We start from the raw sequence: 25,801 nt of genomic DNA, 5'->3' as shown, positions 1-25,801 counted from the left end.
GACTACTTTCATTATAGTGGGTTTTATAGGGAGAGCCCCTATTATGACAAAATACTGAAAGGAGAAAAGTTGGTAGGTATATTCAGATAGGTATCCTGATTGTTACCATTTGGTTTCTTCCCTTTTGGGAATGGGGGTGGTGGTAACAAATTAAGTAATTAATTTTAAGTAACTTAAGTTTCTATAATAGGGAAATATTCAAAGTTTCTGACCTTTTAATGACTTCTATTATATAAAAGCCTAAGCGACCGGCCGACTGGCTGGTAGCTATGGTGCGCAATGACCACCAGGGGGCAGACGCTCAACGCACAGGCATGGAAACATGGAACAAGACTGATGAATCTCAGAGGGGGCAGGGGAGGGCGGGAAGAGATTAACCAAAGATCTTATATGCATACTAGAGGCCCGGTGCACAGATGCGTGCACTGGTGGGGTCCCTCGGCCTGGCCAGCGGGGATCAGACCGAAACTAGCTCTCCGACATCCCCCGAGGGGTCCCGGATTGCTAGAGGGTGCAGGCCAGGCCAGAGGACCCCACCAGTGCATGAATCCGTGCACCGGGCCTCTAATAATATAATAAAGCTTTAATAGATATAAAACTGGATTGTAACTGTGCAAAAAATGGTAAAAGTTCATTTTTAATGATATTTGTGAATGCTTGGCCTCAGATTTTGTGCCTTCCACAATGTTACACAGAAAAAAGCCATGACTAGCCCAGATTTCCTGAGTATAAGCAAGTATTTCCTCCATACTATGATGCTTTTCTAAGCTAATAATGTCCAGATTCCTAAGTTCAACCTCATTGTCAGACCCCTAATGTACCTTATGTCAGAATCTCTAGTAGGGAGAGTTAATGACAATTCAGGCTTAATAAATTGTCCAAACCGATGGCTGAATCTAGCATATTGTTGGTTGTTTTTATCACACCTTAATAGGTATGTAAAAGCTTTAGAAACTTTTAAATTAAATTTTTATCTTTAACAACCATACAAACTTATCTAGTTGTTTTTCTAGAAGGCTGATAGGGAATGTACAAAATACTGTATTTGTATATTCAACTACTTCAGTATAGTTGTTACAAACAAAAATTTAATAAAAGTTCCTGAAGTTGTCACATTTTTTTCCTGATACCCTTAGACATAATTTCAGCTTATAATGTGGCTGTTGGTTCATTAGTGTTGTTGTAACTGTACTTTTGATGGAAAAAAATACAAATTAAGAGAATTAACTTAAATAAGTGTCGATGAATTCAAGTATTATTCTCTATTTGTCAGAAGTTTGGAGAGACACATTATTTAATCTAAATTATTTAAGCATGGTGTGTAAGAATTGAATAAAACTGTTTGTGTCTCAGCTTTAGGTTCTTCATTTTTAAAAGAAAAGAGAAGGCATCAGTTACATAAGTTCTTACGTCTCAGAGTTGGAAAACCAATGAGGAAAACATTTGTATCCCAAGCAAGTGCAACAATGCAACAGTATGCACAGAGAGATAAGAAACATGAATATTGGTTTGCTGTGCCACAAGAAAGGTAAAAAGACAAACAACCACCAAAACTTAAAACATTATTGAGATCCTTTGAATTAAAATGATTTTGAATATCACTTAACACCAGTGACAAAGTACTTTTGAAACATATAGTTTATGATTAAAACTTGACATTAAGGCTATTCAAAATAATTTAGCTCCTATTTTGTATTCTTTAATATCCTCCATTTTGAATGTGGTTTTTTTTGTGGTTTAATGCAAAAAATATGAACGTATAGCTAGTTTTAAAGTGAGAAAATTTACTTCAAATGTCTTAGAGCAAGAAGGTTCATCAAAATATTAACTGGTATGGCTCCTACCTCATTGCAGGTAATGATGTATAATCCGTTTTTAAAAACCTCCTCAAATACTACTGAATGCCTTTAGTTTCTAAAGGGGTGTGATCTTCAAACTATTTTTTGTATTCCCTATCCAATAAAATTTTTAATCGTAAGTTTACCAATTGTAAAGGATATCTGTCATCACTGCATTATAAATATTGACATTTTATGTTTTTTAGAGAGATATTTTTATTGATTTCAGAGAGAGAAAGTGGGGGGGGGGGGAGAGAGGGACATCAATGATGAGAAAGAATCATCAATCAGGTGCCTCCTGCACACCCTGGACTGGGGATCGGCCCAGGCATGTGCTCTAACCAGGAATTGAACCAGGATCTCCTAATTAATGGGTCAGCACTCAAAACACTGAGCCACATTGCCCACCAATATCAACATTTAAAAATAAAACTGTTACATTGATTTTTAAAATAAATCTAGTAGAATCTAAACACCATAACAATTTCCCCTCTACCATTATCCATTTAAAAACTACTTGAACGTGCTCTTCTTTAACAGAATTTTCATCATTACTTCTTCTCTTTGAACTTGTATTTCCATTACACCTCCTCATAGAATTTTATAAGGTACATTATAGAATCTTATAAGGTACATTATATTTTTATTCCTGAGTATATTTCTTTGCAACAAATTACATTCCCTCACACATTTGTGTGTGTGTGTGTGTCCCTTCTGATATCAGATTTATTTTAAAATTTTCTATGACTGTTGTCAAAATAGTAAAGAGTCTAAGGTTTACACTACATGCAAGCTAACAAGTTGTTATGCCATAGTTTAATGCATGCTAGGAGACAACACGAGTCCCAATAATAGCAATAGATAGTACCAACATTTGCATGAGTTATTTGAGCTTCAGTTCCCACAGTGTGGTGCGATGAAGGCCAGGTGGCAGATGCATTTGCCATGGGTTATATTACAGAAGAGGAGCCAGACGTTCAGGGAGCCTAAGTATTTTAAAATGTACATTAAGCGTGGTTACTACTCTTTGCTCCACAGTAAGATACTGTTTCTATCTTCTAAACTATGCCATGCTATGTTTCCTGTGCAAACATATTTGAAAAGGTAGGACTGAACAAGGGTACTCAGTAATTACTACACATAAAAAGTAAAATATACTAAATAAACTTAATAAAATAGATGGGCCTTTCTCCCAGTTAATTTATGTATCCATTGATGAATGTAGCTTATTGAAAGGATGAGAGAGGATTCAGTCCCTCAGTTCTACCAACTCCCCTTCATTTTTTTCTTTTAGGTACTGAAAAGCTTTGTTCACAAAAATAGTCTATGAGTTTGCAGAGTTTTTTATTATAATAATGTCACTCAATTTTTTAAACGTGTTTCTGTTTATATTCCAAAAATTAATCATCTTTTATCAAAATTATGTTTAGTGATAATCAATGAGCAACTTTATTGAAAACTTCTGTTTTATAGAAATCAGTAAATTAGAAACCACCTGATATGCAAAAGGAAGTATAATGCAGTCTTAAAAATCTTTTCCTGTCTTAATACTAACTGTGGGAGGTCTGGAAGTTTTTAAGGGCACATACCATTATAAAGTTCTGGATAGGTGAGGATATGCTTTCTTTTTCTTTTTCTTTTTTTTTAATAAAGTAGAAAAAAGTGCTTTAGGGAAAGCAAAGACAGGGACTATGTAAGATATCATTACCACACTTCTTAAGCAGATTAGTATGAGTAACATAAAGAAGAAGAAGATAAATTCATTCCCTTAAAATTATCTTAAGTGTTTGTGTACCTCCTGGAAAATCTTTATATGTTGCTCTGAAATCTACTGCTTTTAATGATAAAATTCTTCTCCCTCCCCTCCCATCCAAGTATACAATAAATACCATGTGTGCATTAAATAAAATGTGATCAGAGTAATTTTAAAATATGGCATGATTTGCATAATTCACAAATACCTGATAGGTACAGAGCCAGGCATTCTGATTTGCCAGACATATTAAGATAACTACAGTGAAAATTTTAACTACAGACATACCTTGGAGATATTTCAGGTTTAGTTCCAGACCATTGCAATAATGTGAATACCACAATAAAGAGAATATCACAGTAGAACGTGTCACACAAATTTCTTGGTTTCCCAGGGCATGTAAAAGTTATGTCATACTACTGTAGTCTGTTAAGGGTGCAGTAGTGTTAGGTATTTTAAAAATGTACATGCCTTAATTTAAAAATTCTTTACTGCTAAAAAATAACTATCAGAGCCTTCAGTGAGTCTTAATCTTTTTTTGCTGGTGGAGTGCCTTGCCTTGATGTTGATGGCTGGTGATTCCTGAAAGTTGGGGTGACTGGCAACTACTTAAAATAAGACAACAATGAAGTTTGCCACATTAGTGGATTCTTCATTTCACAAACAATTTCTCTGTAGTGTATGATGCTGTTTGATAGCATTTAACCCACAGTAGTCCTTCTTTCAAAGTGGGACCCCATCCTCTTAAAGCCTGCCACTGCTTTGTCAACTAAGTTTATGGGACAGTCTAAATCCGTTGTTGTAATTCCACCAGTCTTCACAGCCTCTTCACCAGCAGTAGATTCCAGGTCATTCATACAAAGCAGCTCCTCATCCGTTAGAGTTTTACCATGAGAGTGTTGCAGTGTAGTCATATCTTCAGGCTCTGCTTCTGGTTCTAGTTCTCTTGCTCTTTCAACCGCATCTGCAGATACTTGCCCCCAACAACTCAGTCTCTCCCTGTATGACGCCAGCATGCTCTGAACTGCTATCCCTCCCTCCACTGGAGTCCAGATTAAGAGCAAGATTTTTGTGCGTTGTCCCTTTCAGAGGATGCCTGCGTTTCCAGCGGCCGTCCTCACCCAGGCAGGCAGAATCCTTGCAGATATTCACAGCCAGGTGTTATGTGGGCTCCTTTCCCAGCCCTGGGGAGCCCGCCGTTGAGTTTGAGACCCCTCACTCATCAGAAGGTACCTTTGCAGCTGAGATATCCCTCTATTATCAACTGCCCTTTTCATTTCTCTGCCCCTCCTACCAGTCTCCAGGTAGATGCTTCTGCTTTATGTCCTTAGTTATAAGACTTCTGTTCAGCTGGTCTTCAGATGGTTTTCCAGGTTGATTGTTCAGTAACTTAGGTTGTGGTTTTGATATGGTCAAAGTGAGTGAGTGCTACTTACTCTGCCACTTGGATCAGGTCTCACCTTGAGCTTTTATGTTATGGAGACAGCGTCTTTCCTTAAACCTCATGAACCAACCTCTGCTAGCTTCAGATTTTCTTTTGCAGCTCCCTTACCTCTCTCAGCCTTCATTGAAATGAAGACAGTTAAGGGCCTTCCTCTGGATTAGACGAGGACATTAAAGTTTTCTCCATATCATTAATGAGGGTGTTTCACTTTCTTATTATCTATTCTTTCAGTAGCACTTCTAAATTCCTTCAAGAACTTTTCCTTTGTATTCATAGTTTGGCTAAGTCTTTGGCACAAGAGACTTGCTTTTGACATGCTTTCCTCTCTAAGCTTCATCATTCTCAGCTTTTGATTTAATGTGAAAGACATGCAACTCTTCCTTTCACTTGCACACTAGAGGCCATTGTAAGGTTATTAATTGGCCTAATTTCAATATTGTGTCTCAGGGAATAGAGAGGCCCAAAGAGAGAGAGAGATGAGGAAATGGCTGGTCTGTGGAATAGTCATAATGCACACATTACTTTAATGTTTAATGCAATTAATGTATGTAAGTGTGCCATGGGTGTGGTTCGTGGCACCCCCAAATAATTACAGTAGTAACATCAAAGATGACTGATCACAAATCACCATAACAAATATAATGATAATGAAAAAACTTGAAATATTGCAAGAATTACCAAAATGTGACACAAATAGGAAGTGAGGAGATGATGTTGGAAAAATGATGCCAATAGATTTGCTCAATGCAAGGTGAACACAAACCTTTAATTTGTAAAGTAAATGAAATATTTGTGAAACACAATAAAGCAAATTACAATAAAATAAGGCATTCCTAAATAGTACACCTTTAATTTAAACTAACAAGGATTTAGTTTTTGTCATTACTGTTGGTTTTAATTTTTACATGGGATTTTCCATTTTATCATTGTCCTTGCACTTTGGCTAATGCTATTAAGAATTGGTATTATTATGATTTTGAACTTTATTGTATACGTGTAATTTATGAAAATTGCTGTTTTGGTACAGACAGATTATCTGAAAGATGGAACTAAACACCCTTCAATATGTTAGCTATCACATAAGAAATGACACTTAAGAAAAAAAATTAATTGGATACAATTTCCAGAACCATTGTTATTGATTGGTATATGATAGTTAAGAGTTTTATAATCAATTTTCATTCTAATTAAAGCCAAGAAAAAATATTTGAAATGTCATGTGTATTTGACTCTTAAATATGTTTATCAGAGTTTTTATTATCTTTTGTAACAACAGGCTTTACTATAGTAAAAAAAATTAAAAAGGGAAAAAGAGACTTGAAAGATTAGATCATCAGTTTCTAAACCCGTAATACAGTGTGTGTCCCTGATATTTAAAAGTTAAACACATTAGATTTTTGTTAACTTGGAAAAATTCTGTATAATATTCAAGTTTTAAAATATGCAATTTTTAAATTGTGTACTTGTATTTTAGATAATCAGATCATTGTACAAATGATGTCAAAATTGTGGGTTCAGTTTCCCTTCCCATTACTAGTTACTTTAAAGAGAAAAAATATTACCATGGACAGCACCTGAGCTAGTCAAAAGCATGGCAAGGAAAATTTTAATGTAGTTTTCTCAGAACAACTTGATAGAACACAGTCAAATAAAAATGTTTAAGTTAATGTCTTACTGGTGGTGGGCTTTGTTATCTTTTTAAAATAAAGCGTAGTATATTCTATGTATATTTTAAGTTCTCAAGTTTAGTCAAGATATGTAACAAATATAATTTTGTAACTTTAGCTGACACTAGATCTATTATTAATAGTCACTTGTTCTAACAGGTCAGACCACTTATATGCCTTCTTCATTCAGTGGAGTCCAGAAATATATGCAGAAGATACTGGTGAATATACCAGAGAACCTGGATTCATAGTTGTAAAAAAGATTGAAGAATCTGAAACAAACGAGGATTCATCTAATGAAGAAGCAGCCAGAGAATGGGAGGTAAGAAGAAAAATGTGAAGATTTCGTTCATCTTTTTACTTTGTGTGACTTTATAGCTTTATGTTATATAGGAAAATACACAAAATCTTGGTACAAAAGAATACTTCCTTTAAAAGATTCATTGCCTATGTATATTTGTGTTTATTGAATGAATCTGATTAGTAACTTTGATTCATTACTATTTCTTTTTTTTTCGCTTTTAACTATTAGAGAAGCAAAGCATCAGCAATGAAGTGACTTATTGAATGCATTTTGGAATAATATCAATTGCTATTATACTAATTTTTGTGAAACATTTTTCCAGGTCTGATTTATTACTATTATCTCCTACATGGGGCAGGTACACAGCAGTCATTTAACACATTCATGCAAATTACTACTCTTTTCTAAGTCTATACCCAAGCATTCTTGATGTGAATGTAAAAATAATGATAGGGAAAAAAGCTGTTGCTTATTTATAAAATAGGGTAAATATTATGTGCTCAAATTTGATGAATTTATCTATATGGGCAAGTTAATAATAATCGACTTTGTAATCCCTATTAAATATATCTTTTAATATTACATATGTTTTACATGCTTTGTCTTGTGGGATTGATAGGGTGGCAATTACTGGTTTACTTATTGTGATTGCCTAGATTAATCTCTTCTTGATGTGTTAAAAAATATAGAGCAGATGCTAAAATGTGATTATAAAAGAGATCAAATTTTGTTATCCATTTGGTGTTAATGTTCGTGATTGTGTATGTGATATAAATTTATTGTGCATGAAGTTAACATGTATAACGATAGAAGGTATACATGGCATGTCTTTTATTTAAAATGTGAACCTGATTTTAAATGTCCATTCTGTGTAGTATATACAACAGTTTCTACTGTAACTCTAATGTAATGGCGGGAAAGAGGTAGCATATGTTAGGCACATATTATAAGTTCTTTTAATACTTAAACCAACATTATTAATCTTCTCACCAGCTTTATTCACAATAGCTCCAAACTGAAAACAACCTGAATGCCTATGAGCAGTATTCTTTAAAGCTCCTCATTGTGCAGTACAGATGGAAAAACCACTATAGTATACCCCATGCCACCACTTCAGGTATTGCATTAAACTTATACAATGCTAACACTGGAAGATACTTTCATAGTATGTTGATCACAATGTTATTTTAATTTTCAAGTCTCTGTCATGCAAGTTACATTGTATAAAATATTTTTCAAAATATTCTTCTTTTTTTTTGATGTTGCTGCATCTGCATTCCAAAAACATAAATTTGGTTCACTATGGAGAAAAATTTCTTTAATCATTTGTGCCTTGATTTTTTAAAGCATGTTTTCTTATCAGTAGCAGTCATGCTGATATAATTTCTTCAGGCATAGCTCCCTTACATACCAAAGGACTCCTATCAGGTCTTAATTCCCTCTCCTTATAGTGCCTCTGAATACGCATACCAGGCTGTAATTTAGTTATCTGTGCCTCTTGAACTTGTTCATCAAATATTCTTTAAAGTTGATGTACTTGACAAGTACCCAAGAGTCCATTGGTGTAATCTAAAGCAGCAGCCACCACAATAAGCCTGAAATATCTTTGAAGCCTGTTTCATCTTTAAGATTAATATGAATTTTTCATATTTCTTCTTAGTGTACCTGATGTAATATAAAAATATTTTTTAAATTTCTTGCCATGAAGTGAAAATGATGCTACAGTAATACAGGTCAGTTGTATCCTGTCAGTAGGTGGTATCATGGCACATTACTGCACATTGGGCTCTATCATCTTTAACCCCAAATACCAACTTCAAGAGGCTCTCTAGTAGAACCCTTTGAAAGTTTTAGAGTGTCACATGTATTGGTTGTGCCTTCTTGCTGCTTGATGACACAGGCCTCAAAAGTGAAGCTTTTAAACTAAAATTGCTTGTAGTCCCACTTCCTTTGGGTTGAATTTCACTCCTTTGGGGATAAAGCAGAAAAGGTTTTTCTTTTTTTTATCCTATTGCTAAAGTTAATTTTATACAACTTGTAGTTCAGTATCTCCTACTCCAAGCCAATTATTAAAACATCTAGTGCTATTGGGATGATAAAAAAAAAACAACAAAGAAATTGACTTTATTAAATTAGCTTTAATTGATTTATTTAGAAGTTTACCTCCCAGGTTTATGCTTATTGACTAAATTTTAAAATATGAGTTTACTAAGACAACAGTAATGCTTGGTATTAGGAGAAAATTGCTCTGGGTTACTTCCCACTTCTTACACTTACTGAAGTATTGATAAAAATATGTTCCATTTGATCTTTGGCTTCTGAGATGACTTGTTCATTTTTATGTGCTGACATTACTCACATTTTCTTAAACAGTTATTTATTTGTTAGTGTAAATGTAAATAATGTTGACTACTTGTTACATAAATCTGTACAAAGGTTTTGTACTTAAAATACTTTAGAATCTACTTTCTGACTTAGATAACTTTTTAAATCATTTATAGACTTCCCATTTTGATATTAAATTTTAATGTTCTCCATTTTAACTATGTAAATATAAAATAATTAACCTATTATTAGCATTTTAGGCCATAAAGTGTATTATAGTATGCCCTTACTAGAGGCCTGGTGCACAAAATTCATGCACAGGTACGGTCCCTAGGCCTGGCCTACGATCAGGGCCATCTTCCCCACCTGCCAGCAGCCGGCTCTGGCACCACCACCACCCCCGCCGCCACCCACCCCCGGTTCCCCATTTACCATTGGGCGGTCAAGAGCCTGCTGGCTGGGAGGAGAGAACGAGAGGTTGGCTGTTCCTGCCTGCTCGCCAGTCGCCCTCTGTGTGGGGGGATCCTGGTGGGGCAGGGGCCTTGGCCTGTTGCTGCCTGCGTCTGCTAACACCCACCCCCAGTTCCCTGTCCCCCATCATGTGATTGGAGCCTGCAGACCAGGAGGAGGGACCAAGAGGTTGCCCAGCAGGCCCCAATTGGGCAATCAGGGCCTGCGGGCTGGGGGATTCTCCTGCATTGAGCGTCTGCCCCCTGGTGGTCAGTACGCATCATAGCGACCGGTCGTTCCGCCGTTCAGTCGATTTGCATGTTACCCTTTTATTATATAGGATTGGATTTAGTTTTCCACTAGAATGGAGTCAGTTCTTCTTTCCTAATTGTCATTAGTTAAGCAAAATTATTGCCATGATTGTTTATTAGGTTACTCATGGAAGACTTTTGCAGTAGTTTGATATTGCTGCAATTTCTAAACGCACCAATACTGGGAGGCTTCAGTTGGATGGTACATATTTCATTTCTTAAACTGCCAGATATGAGTATTCTGATGTTCATCTTATTAAACACATGGGTTTCTTTTTTATTTTTAATTAAAGAACAAGTAATACCAAAATTAAAATAGAATCAATATATAAAACTGAACAAAACATTCCTTATCTCTTATCAGCTGACCAGCAAAATCCATACAGAATTTATTTTGTTCAAAATGAAAATAGTCTCTGTGTCTAACTCACTAAATAGGGTGAAGTCACATTTCTCAGATAAAGGCAATTGAAGTAACTTTTTATATTGAACAAATCACATAGCATTATAAATCATAACCCCAGAAGAAATTCAGTCAATCTGAAAAAGGTAGAAATCAAAAGTATTAAAAATAATTAGAATTTATGAGTAAATACAAAAATTGTCTTATGTAATATTTCTATATTAGGCATTTTTAAAAACACTTTATTAAAAAAAACACTTTATTGAGGAATAATTGACATACAAAAAACTATCCATATTTAATATATGCAGCTTGATAAGTTTGGAGACAATTATACATTCATGAAATCATTACTACAGTGTATACCATAAATATTTTCAACTCCTAATCTTCCCACCCTCTTTCATTATTATTATTGTTATTACTTTGTATTAAGGACACTTTTAAAAATATTTTTTATTGTTTAAAGTATTACATATAGTATTATGTATTAAGAATACTTAACAAAATATGTACCCTCTTAGAAATTTTCAAGTGTACAATACAGTATTGCTTAGCAATACTTTATTAGCATTTACCACCCAGAATCATGCCTAATATGGTCTGTTTTAATTACTAATAATGTTAAATGAGTATGTTATCTACCTCAGGAAAGTTTTGAACTAATGCTTCGCTTTCCCTGTTAATACTCTTCCTCAGTTACTAGCCAAAAGTTATGGGCTATAAAATTTTCATTAAAAATCAAGAACGTTATTTAATGCAGATTGAGAAGAGACAAGATGGATGAATGACAGACTATTTTATGACTTAAAATATTAAAATTACTTTGAGAGATCAACCAAAGGACTTGAATGCATGCATACTAGTATAAGCCTAACCAATGGACACAGACACCAGGGGGATGAGGGCATGAGTTGGGGGGTGGGGGAGGAATGGGGGGATAAGGACACATATGTAATACCTTAATAAAGAAAAAAAAATAAAGTGAAGGGCAGTAAAATAAGATATGCCTGTATAAATATTTTAGTTTTGTTTTCCTGGGACAATGATTGTTTTCAAAGCTGGGGAACCACTCTGTAAAATACATGATTTTCCCACCACTTTGTGGTAACTCTAAAACTATTAACAGAATAATACTGAATGTAAACTAATTGGAAAAAATATATAATAAAAATAAAGTATTGCTGCATGCAAAAAAATTACTTTAAATATTGCGTATGGCAAATTACATATTATTGCTTCTAGTAGACCACTCCCAATTCAGAGGAAATCAGATATAAAGTAATTCAATCATTTCAATCCCAATAAAGAAAGTAGAGGAAAAATTATTATTAAATTGAATATCTGAATTCTGAGAATAGATTATATTGTAATCTTATTTTACACTAATGATAAGTTGACATCTGCTTCTAGCTCTGGGATGTCTGGACAAATTTTAATGACCTAGCACTATATTTCTAAACATTATGAAAAAATAAAGGGCAAGAAGGAGATTTACTAAGCTCACTTTATGTTTGCTAGATAATATGTTTATTAAAAGTAGAAAAATCACACTCAAAATAGCTTAAACCAGTTTTTTTATTGTATTGTAATTAGTGTATAGCATATTAGTTTCAGGTATAAAGCATAATGATTCGATATTTGTGTGTACTGCAAAATAAGTATCATTGCAATAAGTCTAGTTGACATTTGTCACCATACATAGTTAAGAAAAAACAATTTTTTCTTATGAAGACTTACAAGATTTACTCTCTTAGCAACTTTCAAATATGACATACAGTATTATTAACTATAGTTACCATGCTGTGTACATTACATCCTCTTGACTTATTTTATAGCTGGAAGTTTGTACCTTTTGACCCATTTTGCCCACGTCTTTGGCAACCACTGATCTATAATCTTTATCTATGAGCTTGATTTTTTTGGTTATTTTGAGTTGGACATATAAGTGAGATCATAGTATTTGTGTTTCTCTGACTGATTATTTCATTTAGCATAATGCCCTCAAGGTCTATCCATGTTGTTGCAAATGGCAATATTTTACTCTGTTTTATGCCTAGATAGTATTCCATTATATATCTGGGCTATTGTAAATAATGTAATGGTGAAATGAACATGGGTGCATATATCTTTTCGAATTAATGTGTTTGTTTTCTTCAAATAAATTTACTCAGAAGTGGAACTGCCAGATCATATGGTAGTTATATTATAATTTTTGAGGAACCTCCATACTGTTTTCTACAGTGGCTGTATCAGTTCCTACCAATAGTATGCGAGGGTTCCTTTTTCTACACATGCTTGCCAGCACGTTATATCTTAGCTTTTTGATCATAGGCATTCTGACAGGTGAGAGGTGATATTTCATTGTGGCTTAGTAGTTTTTCAAAATATGGTCCCCATACCATCAGCAGAAGCAGCATCTAGGAATTTGTTTAAAAGTCACAGTCTCATACCCTATTCCAATCTGCTTAACCAGAAATAGTTTTGAAGTCCAGCAATCTGTGTTTGAACAAATGCAGGCTAAACTTTGAGAGCCACTTGTTTAGATCTGTAATGATGCATCCAGTCCAGGCACGGACACAGCCTTCTCAGAAACACATGATTAAAAACATCTGAGCAAAATCAAAGCTGTACTAGGAGAATCTATGGGAATGTTAGTTGAGTAGATAACCAACAAAATAAGTTATCCTGTGCTTTGAGTGTGTGTGTGTGTAAAAATCTCACGTAAACCACATTTTGGTACACATATTTTTAATTTTAGAAAATCTGACTGTAAGGGATGAATAGTTGCTGTGTGTAGGGGGAGTGAGCTGATGGGGAGTTGGATGTATAAGGATACTCTGTATGTAGTGACACCAGTGTGGAGATGGTAACAGTGTGCCCATGATAGCCTATGGGAAAGAGATCTTAGGGCATGTGTGGTGGAGCTGGTTGGAGACATAAGCAGGGGAGGTGGCTGATATGTGTGGGAGGGAGGGTACCCTGTTCAGTATGGAGTGTGCTATGAAGTGTGCTCTGTCCTGTACGTGCACATCAGCCTCGATATGCAAGCTGGAAATTGGAGGGAGGAGATTTGGGTAAGTGGGTGTGGTGCAGTGGTGTGTGTACTGGAAAGGTGGTATGTGTGCCAAGGTGTCATTGTGTGATTATAGTTTTGTGTGTATGCTCAAGATAAAGGAGGAGGAGCAGGTTTAGCTTAAAATGGAAGAAATCTACAGGTCTATTTTGACATTGAATTCTAGTTAAAATTGAACACTAGATAATTTTAGTTTATAGCTTTAATAATACTTAAATCAAAATTTTACTTCTTTGGTTATAGTCAGCATACTGCTGATTAGTGAAGTATATTAGGCATAATAAATATAAGTACTTTTCCAAGAAATCAAATGTTAGAAAATGCACTGCAACAGGCAGAAGGATTTTCAGGTCATTGAATATTTGTGTAGGATTTATTTGTACTATGTTGACTTTGTTTTTTACATAGTCGTTCTCTAAAATTTGAGGGTTGAAGCATCCTCAAAGAACATCTTACTATTTTTAAAATGCTCATATAAAAGATGGAATTTTATAAGATTTTTAGATGTAAATAATAGAATTTTATGATTTTGAGCAAACAAAACGTTATTTGAAATCCTTTGTGTACTTTGGGAGGGGCTCTGGCAACTGTACTTACTTCTTTTTTATGACTAAGATATTATAAGTCTATTTCTTAGTGTACTTGGTGTTTGGAAATACAGGCACTGTGTCTTTAAACTTTTGAGCCCTTTCTTTGCACATTTGGATACAGTGCAACCAAACTTAAACATGGGAAACCCTGTCTTCCCTCCCCAGCTTTACAGTCTCCACCCAGGTCTCTCTTTGCAATGGATACTACTTAGTGATTAGCTCTCTGTATTGTCAATCAAATCTTTGTCTCTAGCAGACTGTTTTGTCACAGTTGTGGGAAGGGCTCTTGTGCTGGGAATTTATCTTGGACAGAGGAAGAATGCTTTTTACAACAGTTCTTACAAGATCTGATGTAACTTAATTTGCCCTGGAAAGGAAATGTCTCGGCTCTGGCATGGGAAAAAAGGGAGAAGACGTCAACCAATTAATCATAAGTATACTCTGGTAATCTTAGCCAGTGATTTCAGTTTCTATATTTACTAGTCTTTTCATGGTGACATTATGCAAAATTATACAATTTCTAAAAGTTTAAGCTTGGAGAATGTTCATAGAATACAAAATTGTATGATTACAGAAAGTACCTTTAAGTTATTTCTGCTAAGTCTAAATATCTTCAAAAAAAGGAAATGAATAAGGGACTGTAGTTGTGTTTTGTTTTTCTGTTCTACATGAGCAGTAGTTACCAAATCTTTATTGCTGCCTAAATTTTTTATTTAAGCTTAACTTTATAGGAAAATATTCAGAATTTTTTTCTTGCTTAAAAATAAATTAAGTAGAACAATCAGAGCGAATTAACATGAAATTTATTGACTGATATCAAACTAGATACATTTAAAATATTGTATATTAAGACTACTATCATTTTAGCAATCTGACAGTGACTTTTTGAAACTATCCAAAAAGTTTCAAGCAGTGCTACCTAAAACAAAACTTTAAAAGATATTTTAGTAAAGAAAAATCTGAAGGGTGCACTGAGGGAATAAATAAGTGGTCTGCTTCCCAGCCAGCAGCTCCAGCCTGTCACATGCTCAGGGTACCCCTGACAGTAGCCTCTGGTCCAGAAGGCTGGGGTATTGACCTGCTGCTGTGACAGAGCAAACAGTGGGCTCCTCCAGAACTGGGATCGTCTGACCCAGTCATCACCCTCCTTAAGCTGAGCACCTGTCGTTTTTTAGAACTTGCCTCTTTTTACTCTTTCCTGGCCATTGTATGTGGGCAAAATGTTTATGTGGGCATTGGGAGGGAAAGCCTAGGGAAACAAAGGGAGCTCTCTCCATCCCTACTTTAGATGGGTTTATTTTTTATATTTTATATCTAATAAATTCCATACTCTTAAAAAAAAGAAAATCTCAGTCAACCTTACTATTTAAGAAGCCTAGTTATTTATTTCTCAGTACAAATATGTGTGCATTATTTGTTAGAAATGTGGTGCCAAGTTTTCTTTCTGTTCTAATTCAGGATTATATCTCATCTTATGAATATTAATTTTATTTTTTCTGTGAATATAGGTGATTTAATAAATAGGGCTAGCTATATCCTGAGAAGCAGAAGTGACTTTGGAAGATGCCCCCAAAGCAGCTTGCCACCCATAAATGTTAAGCATGTAAACTATCAAGATTACTTTAATCATTGTTATTTTTAATTGGGCTCGAGAGTACCTTATATGTCCTTTTATTTTTACGTTGAATGATTTCAAGTTTTTACCAGCACAGGGATTTAGGAAACTGAAGTGATTGGACTGGGTAAATTTGTGATCAGATTTATCAGAATAGCCAATTAACACAGGGTTTTTTTTAAAAGCAAGAACAGTGAAGCTATTCATGTATATTTTATTTGCAATTAGAGTAACCATCATTAGTTTTCTAAGACTTAAATTGTTTTAATTTGTTACACATACAGGCAAAATAAATTGTAGATGTTTTGGATTTTATAGGTAATTATAATGTATATCACAATTATTACACTTGCCAATTTTTGTTCAACCTTATAAGAAGCTGTTATATGATTTTTTCAGATATGAAAACATGCTTCTCACTAGTCTTCAGCTCTGCCATATGTATAGTTTATATGTATTATTTCATTTAATCTTCACAGGAACTTTGCATAGTCAGTAGTATTAGGCCTATTTTAAAGATGGGAAAACAGATATAGGGTGGTTACTGAACTAAGCTGTTCTGGAGCAGAGACAGCTTGACCCCAGCACATTCTTTTCCCCCCTGGGATGCCTTTGAGAATCTTCTAAAATGGTAATACAGTACAGTATAATGTGCTTTCATGTGTAGACAAGCTGAGGTCCTGGTTTTCTGTTTTAAAGTAGATAACCTGGGAGCTGTAGGGCAAGAAAAAGGGCTTAGGAAATAAGGATTAGGTTAGCAATTTTTCTACTTGTTTTGTAGATTGAGATTTCCTATTAAGATTGCACCTGCCAAGGGATTTTTCTGCTTTAAAACTGAAAATAGAAAATAATTCTTCTAGGAGAATAACAAGTATTTCTTATTTTTGGACTTTGTATTTTGCAGCTTTTTATAATTCTTTCTATCTTGGCTGAACTGATTAGCAGAATGTTATAGACTTAAGTGAAGACCTAAGTCTTATAGTTAGTACTAATGTGGCCATATTTATGTAAACTATTACAGTTGTCTAAATGCTCATGCATAGTATCATATCATATTTGACCTCACAGTAACCTTGTGTGCTAATCAGAGATAGATTTTTTTTTTAACTCTATATGTGTGTTAAGGCTCAAAGACATTAACTATTAAGTAGAATGCTCCAAAATATGTGCAAAGAAGTTAAACCTTTATCAATTAGCTTTATAATGAGCACCATATTTATAAGCATGCTTAACCTTTCTATCTTTATTTTTTGAAAGCTGTTATAGAGTTTATTCTGACAAACCACCTAAGTTTTAATCTTCTAATTATTTACTTGAAGAGATTTGTATATTTTATATGCCCATTTATTGTATTCTGCCTTTTTAGTGTCTGTCAAATTATCATTTGCTTGGAAGTTATAAGGCTATTTTATAATAAGGATATAGGGTTAATCATATTAAAGTTACAAATCATTAAATAGCAACACTGATCTCTGTCAGCATCCATACTTCTCTAATTTAGTCATCTTTTTTTTTCCTATCTAAACCCTCTTATGACAAGACAGTTATTTTGTGTTTTTTGGTGCGGTTTTTTTTTTTGGTATTTTAGACTTTCACATTGGAGAAAAGCTCCTATGGTGAATTATTTACATCTGTGTAAGAATTAGCTCACAGAGAGAATTTTAAGAACAAATAAACTAAATGTAAAAATTTTTCTAGTGACCTCAGCTCAATGTAATAATTATAGTAATGATAAAAGTAATTATTTCTACTAACACTGTGTACTTCTAATAATGCCATGTATTACTTCAAACGAGTTATTTTATTTAATCCTTAACTTGTGAAATATTGTTACTATGATCTCCATTTTATGAAACAGAAGCATATAGCAGTCATACCAAAACCAATAAACGTCACAGCTGTGGTTTGAGTCGAGGCATTCTGGCTGTAGTATATGCCTACATCTCTGAGGGATATATGTATAGAAAGATGTCTAGAGCTGGGATTTAAAGCTAAATTTAATTGAAGATATAAGGACCCTCAGGATTGTTTTGTTTTTTTTAGGTGTTCTTTATCAAGTTGAAGAAATACCCTTCTATTCCTAGTTTGCTGAGACTTTTAATCATGAATGAGTGTTGGGTTTTAAAGAGTGCTTTTTTTTGCATCTATTGATATAATCTTACAATTTCTTTTCTTTAGCCTATTGATGTGACGGATTACATCAGTTTATTTTCAAATACTGAAGTACCTTGCAAATGCCTTGCATACCAGGAATAAGTCTCATGTGGCCATTGTACATAATTCTTTTTTATAAAATGTTGGATTCACTTGGCTAATATTTTGTTGAGACTTTTTGCATGTATATTCATGAGAGATATTGGTCTGTATATTTCCTTTCTTATGTATGTATGTATGTATGTATGTATGTATGTATGTATGTATGTAATGCTGGCATCAGAAAACGAATTCATAAGTATTTCCTCTGTCCTATGTTCTTGAAGAGATTGTAGAGAATCAGTATAATTTTTTCCTTTATTGTTTGATAGGATTCACCAGTGAATCCATCTGGGTTTACTCCAGATACTCAGCGTCTGGGGTCATAACCACTTTAGGTTTCTTTGTAAATACAGAGTCAGCTACCATAGTGTATACATTCTTGCTTTGCAAAAGTCAATATAATAATAATAATAGCCAGGTGAGGATTAAGTAATATTAATAACTAGAGGCCCTGTGCACAAAAATTAATGCACTCGGGGGGCAGGGGGTGTCTCTCAGCCCAGCCTTCACACTCTCACAATCTGGGACCCCTCGGGTAGGGTCCCGTCCCATCTCCACATGGCTCCAATTCCCCAGAGCCTGCGGGCCGGGGATAGGGACCAAGATTCCCAGATCGCAGTATGGCTCTAGTTCCCTAGAGCCTGCAGGCGGGGGGAGGGACGCAGAGGCCAGTCCAATCTTAGCATGACTCCAGTTTCCCAGGGCCCAGAGCTCCCTGTCGCTGCTGTGCCCCAACCGGGGCTCAGAGCTCCCTCCCACCAGGGTGCGGCTGTAGAAGGGAGCTCTGGGCCCTGGCCTGAGCGCGGTGGAACTCTGGGTCTCCCGCGATCAGGGATGTGGCCAGCCTTCAAACCTGAGGCCCAGAGCTCCCTGTCGCCACCACGCCGGCCAGGACCCAGGACTCACTCCCGTTACACCAGCCGGGACCCAGGACTCAGTCCCACTGCGCTGGCCTGGACCCCTAGCCTGGTGTTCCCTCGTTTGTCCAGTCGTTTAGGTCATGACGGCCCCTGGCTTTTTATATATTAGGATAATAGTGGCCAGAATCTAAATCTGTCCAGTTTTTCCCCCTTTTCTACTCGTGTCATTCATAGCTTTAAACAAATTTGCATAGCTTTTTGTTGAGTTACCTTGGTGTTTGTTTACTGGTAGCTAATCTATTTTTGTTAGCTAAAGTGGGGCCTAGTACCTTCTGTTTTGGAAGGTTATTAATTATTAATTCAACTTTTTATCTAGATATAGGTCTATTCAGATGATCTGTTTCTTTTTGTGAGTTGTTATGATTTGTGTCTTTCAAGGAATTGGTCCATTTCATCTAAGTTATCAAATTTGTGGGTATAGAGTTCTCTATAATATTCTGTTATTCTTTTAATGTCTAAAGAATCAATAGTGATGGCCCTCTTCATTGCTAATACAATTAATTTGTGTCCCTTCTCTCTTATTTTAGTCTTGCTAGAAGTTTATCAATTTTATTGATACTTTTATTACCAGCAAGACAACAAGACCTCGGTTCTTGTATTGATTGAAAGATTTTAATCAAGAGACAAAGTGTAGCAAAGCAAGCAAGAATTTATTGGCCACAGCAAAATCATACTTAGGACAATGAAACAAAGAAGGGCATAGAAGAAGCAACAGGAGAACCTAGGCTGGGCTGCTTTGGCTCACTGAGAAGTCAGAGAAAATGGGGCCTTAGATACAAGTTCAGGGAGTTACCTGGGATGAGCTGTCACTGCCCACTGCTCCTCTGGTTGCAAATCTTCTGGGGTCCCTTATAGTTTATATACATGCCTGGGTCCTTTGTGTTGAGGGTATTTATCTCTCTTGCAGGTCGAGATTTTAGGGGGGCCTCAGGGGAGGGTCTCAATAGAATATTCATCAGCTTTCCAAGTGTGCTTCTTCCAGGTCATGGTCTCCACTGATTGGTTGGCACCATGGCAGGGGGGTTATTCCTTAGTCAGTGCAGCTGGTCCTGAGGTTAGCTTTGGCATGGTGTTGCTTGTCTGGTTTTGCTGTTTTTCTGGGCCTTGAGCTGAAATACAACTGAGCCTAGATGTTATCTCTAGGGAGGAAAAGTCAGGGGGTCCAAACCACATGACCAGTGATATGTTAGGGGAGGAAAGATGACCCTGGAGACTATTGTCCCTATAATTGTCCTTTGTTAGGCACCCAGGGCTTTCCATCCTGATGACCTCTGTTCCTGGCCCATTGTCCTTGCTGTGCTCATGTCTGTCTAATAACTGGCTATCACATTTTTCAAAGACCTGGCTTTTGGTTTTGTTGATTTTTCTCTATTGATTTTCTGGTTTCTATTTTATTGATTGCTGCTATAGCTTCATTTAGTTCAAAATACTTTGTTTTTCACAGAATTTTTTTGACTATGCATTAATAAGGAGTGTGTTGTTTAAAAGTATTTTAGTATTTTCCCACTATTCCTCTGTTATTGATTCTAGTTTAATTTCACTTTGGTCTGAGAGCATTCTTTATGATTTCTATTTATTGAGGTATGTTTTATGGCCCAGAATGTAGTCTGTCATGTTAATGTCCATGTGAGCTTGAGAAAAATGTGTATTCTACTGTTGCTGAAGGAGTTATTTTATTTTTATTTTATTTATTTTTTATTGTTTATAGTATTACATATGTCTCCTTTTTCCCCCAATTGACGCCCCCCCCGCCACTCCTGCCCCCCAGGTGGAGGAGTTATTTTATACATATCAATTAGACCCAGTAAATTGAAGGTGCTCTTTCATTTATTTATGTCCTTACTGATTTTTTTGTCCACTAATTTCTGAATCACCTATAGTTTTGAAGTCTCCAACTATAATAGTGGATATATATATTTCAGATTTATGTAATGAGTATTCTTTTCCTCTGATATGCTATGCAGAAAAGAGATTATTCCCTTTTTATGAGATTCACTTCTTATATTTATTGTTCCAGGAAGTTAATACCATATATGCATATTATAGTTGAATGGTTTTGGGTAGTTAACAGGTTTCTTTTTGACTAAAAGAACAGTGAATATATCAGCCTTCTCATGAAAATCTGAGTCATCTGCAAATATACGTAATAGGAAGTAATTTTAAATGCAGAAGATTTATTCAGAACATAACTTTGATTTGTTTTGAATTAATTCTGGATTTAATTTTTTACCTTCTGTTTCCAGTTATCTAATTCATGATTCTCTGTTTGCTCCTTTTTATACCTCCTTTAGTATAGTGTCATAAAGAGTCATTTTGAAAGCAATAGTTTTAATTTAAGGCAAAAATAAGCAAATGTTTGCCATAATTCAGGTTTTATTTTGTAACATGATTTTGTTGTATATGATGAAATTATAGAACAAAGGGTGACCTCAAGGATGCTGCTGAATGCCCTTTTTGTTAGACACAACAGTCACACTTAAATTCCTCCTGTTTAGTATATTTTTGGATACCAAACTAAGTATAAATGTCATTGATTACACAATATTTTTCTCTCTACCCCATCTCCTTTTACTAAGGAATAAAAGTAAGGAATCAAAATGGCATATTCACAGATATCTACCAGACTTTTGTTACTCTGGAAGACAGTTGGGGGAAGGAAGTTTTTGGTTGGTTTGTGGTATAATCTTAGGGGGAAATACTGGAATATCCTGGAAAAGGGATTATTAGACCCAAATATTGGTCTTTATATCTAGAAGAACATGTTCTTACTTATGGAATTGATAGCGTCCTATAAAAATAAAGCAAATAAAAACTAAATTTTACTTTATTTTCAGCTTTTGTTCTGTTCTGATTGTTGTTGTTAGTTGGTTCCTTTGTATAGAAATGGGTAGATTTGATCCTGCCATTATTTGTTATTCTTGTCAAAGGCTAAAAAGACTAGAGAGTAAGCACTTAATTCTGCAGAGGGTAGGCCCTGTTGTACTTCAGACCTCTGGGATTTAGCAGTGCATGCAACACTTAATTCCTCAATAAATTACTCTTCACACTTTTAATTGGAGGGTCTTGGTTTCCTCACCTGTGTATCCTTAATAATTAAAAATGTAATATAGGACATTTTGTAGAAAAATATCTATTTTCTGCTTAGGTTTAATGTTTTGGATAAAGTAATAAATCCTATACTTGTAGTATGATTTACCAGGGATAAAAATTAAGACTAATTCTAGTTCCATCATATATTCTAGGATTCTATATCTCTTTATTCTTTTGTTTTCAGAGGAGAAAGTATGTTTCTGTACTCATTTGATATCAAATCCCTTGTTTTTATTAATTCATAAACTCTTGATAGTTTTATGTATCTTCATCACAGCATGAGTAAATATTTAGAAGGTAAAAGAAGTGGTGAGTTTGTAAGTCTTAATAAAGACTACATTTTTTAAAAGTATTAAGGACATTAAAGAAATTTTGAATTTACCAAATGTTTACAATGGCAATTCATGGTTCCCTCACCAATAACTTCTTTTGTCAGTGATGTTGATGAAATTAGGTTATAGCTGTTCCATTTCGAGAGCTTATAATTCAGTTTTACTTCCTCCAGGAAGTGTGTTTAATATGGTAAAAGAAGGGGCTTTAAGAAATAAGTGTAAGATTGGTATTAACTAGAAGGGATAGAAGATATTCAGAGGAGTAGTTAAGTCATATAATTTGAAAATACTTGACTAGGGGACTCCTGACTAGACTGAATGCCATGGGAAAAATAAAGAAAAATGTAATTGACCATTAAATATCTATAGAGATTTTATTTTGCTAGCCATAGAAAAGCAAGGCTGTTGTTTTTTATTTATTGGGTTTTTAATTGAATGTATTGGGGTGTCTCAGGTTAATAAAATGTTACAGGTTTAGGTATACAGTTCTACAGTACATCATTGGTATGTTGTATTGTGTGTTTACTACCCCTGGTCAAGTCTCCTTCAATCACCATTTATCCTTTTTATTTTTAGTGCCTAATTGTTGTTTTATCATGTTCACTGAGAACTCTGTTGTTCTCAATTGAAAGCTTTTTAATATTTGTATTTAATACTGAAATTGAAAATTAATTTCAGAAAAGTCATTCAAGGTATACAAAATAGTTGAGCTCTCAAAACTGAAATATTTTAATATAAATAATAAAAACAATAAATGAGAAAGTTCTTCAGACATTATCCTTCAGTACTTAGGGTAATAGGCAAAAAAATGATCAATTAAAAGTAGTGTTAGTAGTAGTTTTCATTTGATATATGCTAGGCACTACACTCAATCCTTGATATGCATTTTAGATAAAAACCCTATTCAGTATGAACTCTTATTATTTCCATTGTTTTATGATGAAATAGAAAAGGAAGGGGCCAAACCAGGTCCTTCTGATTCCCCAGAGCTGGAGATCAGCACTTTGGGTTTCTTTGTAAGTAGAGAGTTAGCTATCATATTGCATGCATTGTTGCTTTGCAAAAGTCAATATAATAACAATGGCCAGGATGGAAATCTTTCCAGTTTCTTTCCCTTTTTTCTGTTCTCATGTCTTTCATAGCTTTCATAACAGGTTTACATAGCTCTTTCTAGAGTTACCTTTAACATTACAGGTGACTAGTTCATTTTAATTGGCTAGAAAAGAGCCTTTTAAATCCTAAATTAGAAGTGTAAACTCTATAGGCCAATTGGTTTAACTGCATTTTGTGGCCGGAATCTCTACACATTTGATCACAAGAGGAATTTGTCATAACTCAGGAGAATCAGCACATATTTATGGCACCACCAGAGTTCATTATATTGTGGTTACCGTTTGGGGAATTACCTCACAATCTGAAAAAGATATAGGAGCTGTTGCGTCAGTCTGAGGAAATTTGTCTGTTTTTGTGGGCTTGTTGTAATAATGTTTCTCTGTCATCTATGGCTTTCAACTTCAACACTATGCAAGAGACTGGTCTAGGCAATTACAGAAGACAGAGAATTTCCCTTAGGAATTTAGAATATAGAAAAATCATAACGTTTTATTCACAAATAACGGCTACAGTAGCACCCATAAAGAAATATAGAGGAGAGGCAAAAACCAGAGTGTCACTTAAAAATACTGAAGTAGGCAACATGCCTGAAAAGGTACTGCTGATTAGATTAGAAAATCTAATTTGCTACTTTCTAGAGCTTATTTTTCTTGTTATCTAAAATTTCCTTCATATCTTTTCCTTGCTTCCTCCTCTTTTTTTCTGATACAGATCATATAGTATGGGTATGTTTGTCACCTTTGCCTAGAAGTATTTTTTCCGGCATTGCCATTAGGATGCAATGTTTGAACTAAACTGATGCAGAGAAGAGGGTGGAAACTACCATATTCTTTGTAAACTGCAAGACATTTAGGTTTTAGATATAATAATCTTCGGTGTTAGCAAAGCAATGTCATGTTTTACATGTTTCCTTCATAATTCTTTCCTTTTTAATTCTACATGAGACAATCCATAAAATAAACCATATATTGCGAACTAGTTGGATGTCGTGGTTAAACTCACTATGTATATTTCACTGCAGTTTGATATATAAATCTCTTGGGTTTTCAGCATGGAGTTGGGGAAAGAAATCCTGATTACACTTCTTTCCCCTTTTAAGTTTCTCCATTTTTTACATTTGTTTTGGCTATTTTTCTCAATTGTCAGTGGAATTATTGTCTTCCTGTCTCCATATTCAGGTAGTGTCAGTGGCTGAGTATCACCGCAGGATCGATGCTCTAAATACTGAAGAACTGCGCACACTCTGCAGACGTCTCCAGGTGCCCCCTTCAGTAGTTTAAACCCCTCCAGAGAGTGACTGCTCCCTGTTGTAGTGTCTTTCATCAGGGCAGATCTCACTTTTGAAGGATTTGTTTCGACTGTAGCACTAAATTAGCCCATCAGAAAATTCCTTTTTGTGCTAAAGAGGACAGTAATGCTTTGAAGAGCTGTAGGCTTATCTTTTCTGTCATCTTTACATCTGAAAAAGTCTCAGGGGAATTTTCTGTCACTATAGAACTGTTCTCAGCACTGTGTGTTTCTTTGAGCATTGAGGAGTTTCCGTTTAACTTTAACATTGGAAGGATGCCTTTGGGTTTAAGATTGGATTTTTGTTAAACAGAATCTTGAAGATGTAGTGCGATGGGAACATTTTTAAAATTTTAATGGATAGTAAGGCTTTAAATATTCTTTCTTCTTCAAAGCTACTTTAGCTGTATCAGCCCCACATCAAATATTTTAATGAAATAATTGTTTTGTTCCTAGGGTATTCCTGGTTGGTATTAGAAATACTTTAAAAAATAGTAGAGGTTAGGCACAGAACTAGATTATTTAAAATTCATGAAATAATATTTGCGATTTTTTTTTTTAGAAAAAAGGAAGTGATACAATTAAATTAATTTCCCAGTTTTGTGTGCTGTGTGTTTTCCTCTTCTTAGTAAGATATGTTTTCATGGCTTTGCTGGAACTACTAAGTTTTTTTCTTTTCTTTGAATGCTTCTCATGCTGCCTTGGATTTTTTTTTCACATCATCAAAATGAGGATAAAATATGATGATGTGAAAGAATTTGTAGTTTAGCTTCTCATCAAAAAACAATACAGTTGTAGAACATGTATTGGCTGAAAATATATGCTGTTAAGTTTTGGTAAGAAATCTGTTAAAGGAACAAAATAGTTTCGCTACATTCCATTTCTGTGTAGAATCATAAGTCGTCGAGCATTGCTATATTTTAGTTATCTGCTCCAAAATAACTCTATTTTCCAATTTAAAAATTTTATTGATGATGGTTATGTTTCAGACATTTTCTTCTCTAATGTTATTGTGTTTTATACATTA

At 34.8% G+C, this 25,801-nt stretch overlaps 1 protein-coding gene across 15 annotated transcripts in view; it reads left to right on the top strand.

Annotated features, from left to right (window-relative positions):
* OXR1 (oxidation resistance 1) overlaps window positions 1-25,801 on the top strand; it is a 338,860-nt gene that overhangs the window by 286,980 nt on the left and 26,079 nt on the right. For 9 of the 15 annotated variants that reach the window (XR_009449529.1, XM_059671919.1, XM_059671916.1 and 6 more), the window contains 3 exons: window positions 1,354-1,528; window positions 6,862-7,024; window positions 24,666-24,746. Coding sequence is in view for 14 of the 15 variants with exons in the window: in XM_059671919.1 (XP_059527902.1) it covers window positions 1,354-1,528; window positions 6,862-7,024; window positions 24,666-24,746 (419 nt within the window). In the remaining variant the exon portion in view is untranslated. Of the gene's footprint in view, window positions 1-1,353; window positions 1,529-6,861; window positions 7,025-14,436; window positions 14,606-24,665; window positions 24,747-25,801 lie in introns of those variants that run through there. The other 6 variants (XM_059671926.1, XM_059671918.1, XM_059671923.1 and 3 more) reach the window with 4 other exon arrangements.

Source organism: Myotis daubentonii, chromosome 17, assembly GCF_963259705.1.
Source record: "Myotis daubentonii chromosome 17, mMyoDau2.1, whole genome shotgun sequence".
In the NCBI taxonomy this organism is placed as follows: Eukaryota; Metazoa; Chordata; class Mammalia; order Chiroptera; family Vespertilionidae; genus Myotis; species Myotis daubentonii.
Note: the sequence above shows the minus strand (reverse complement) of the source record. Positions and strands in the feature narration are given on the sequence as shown.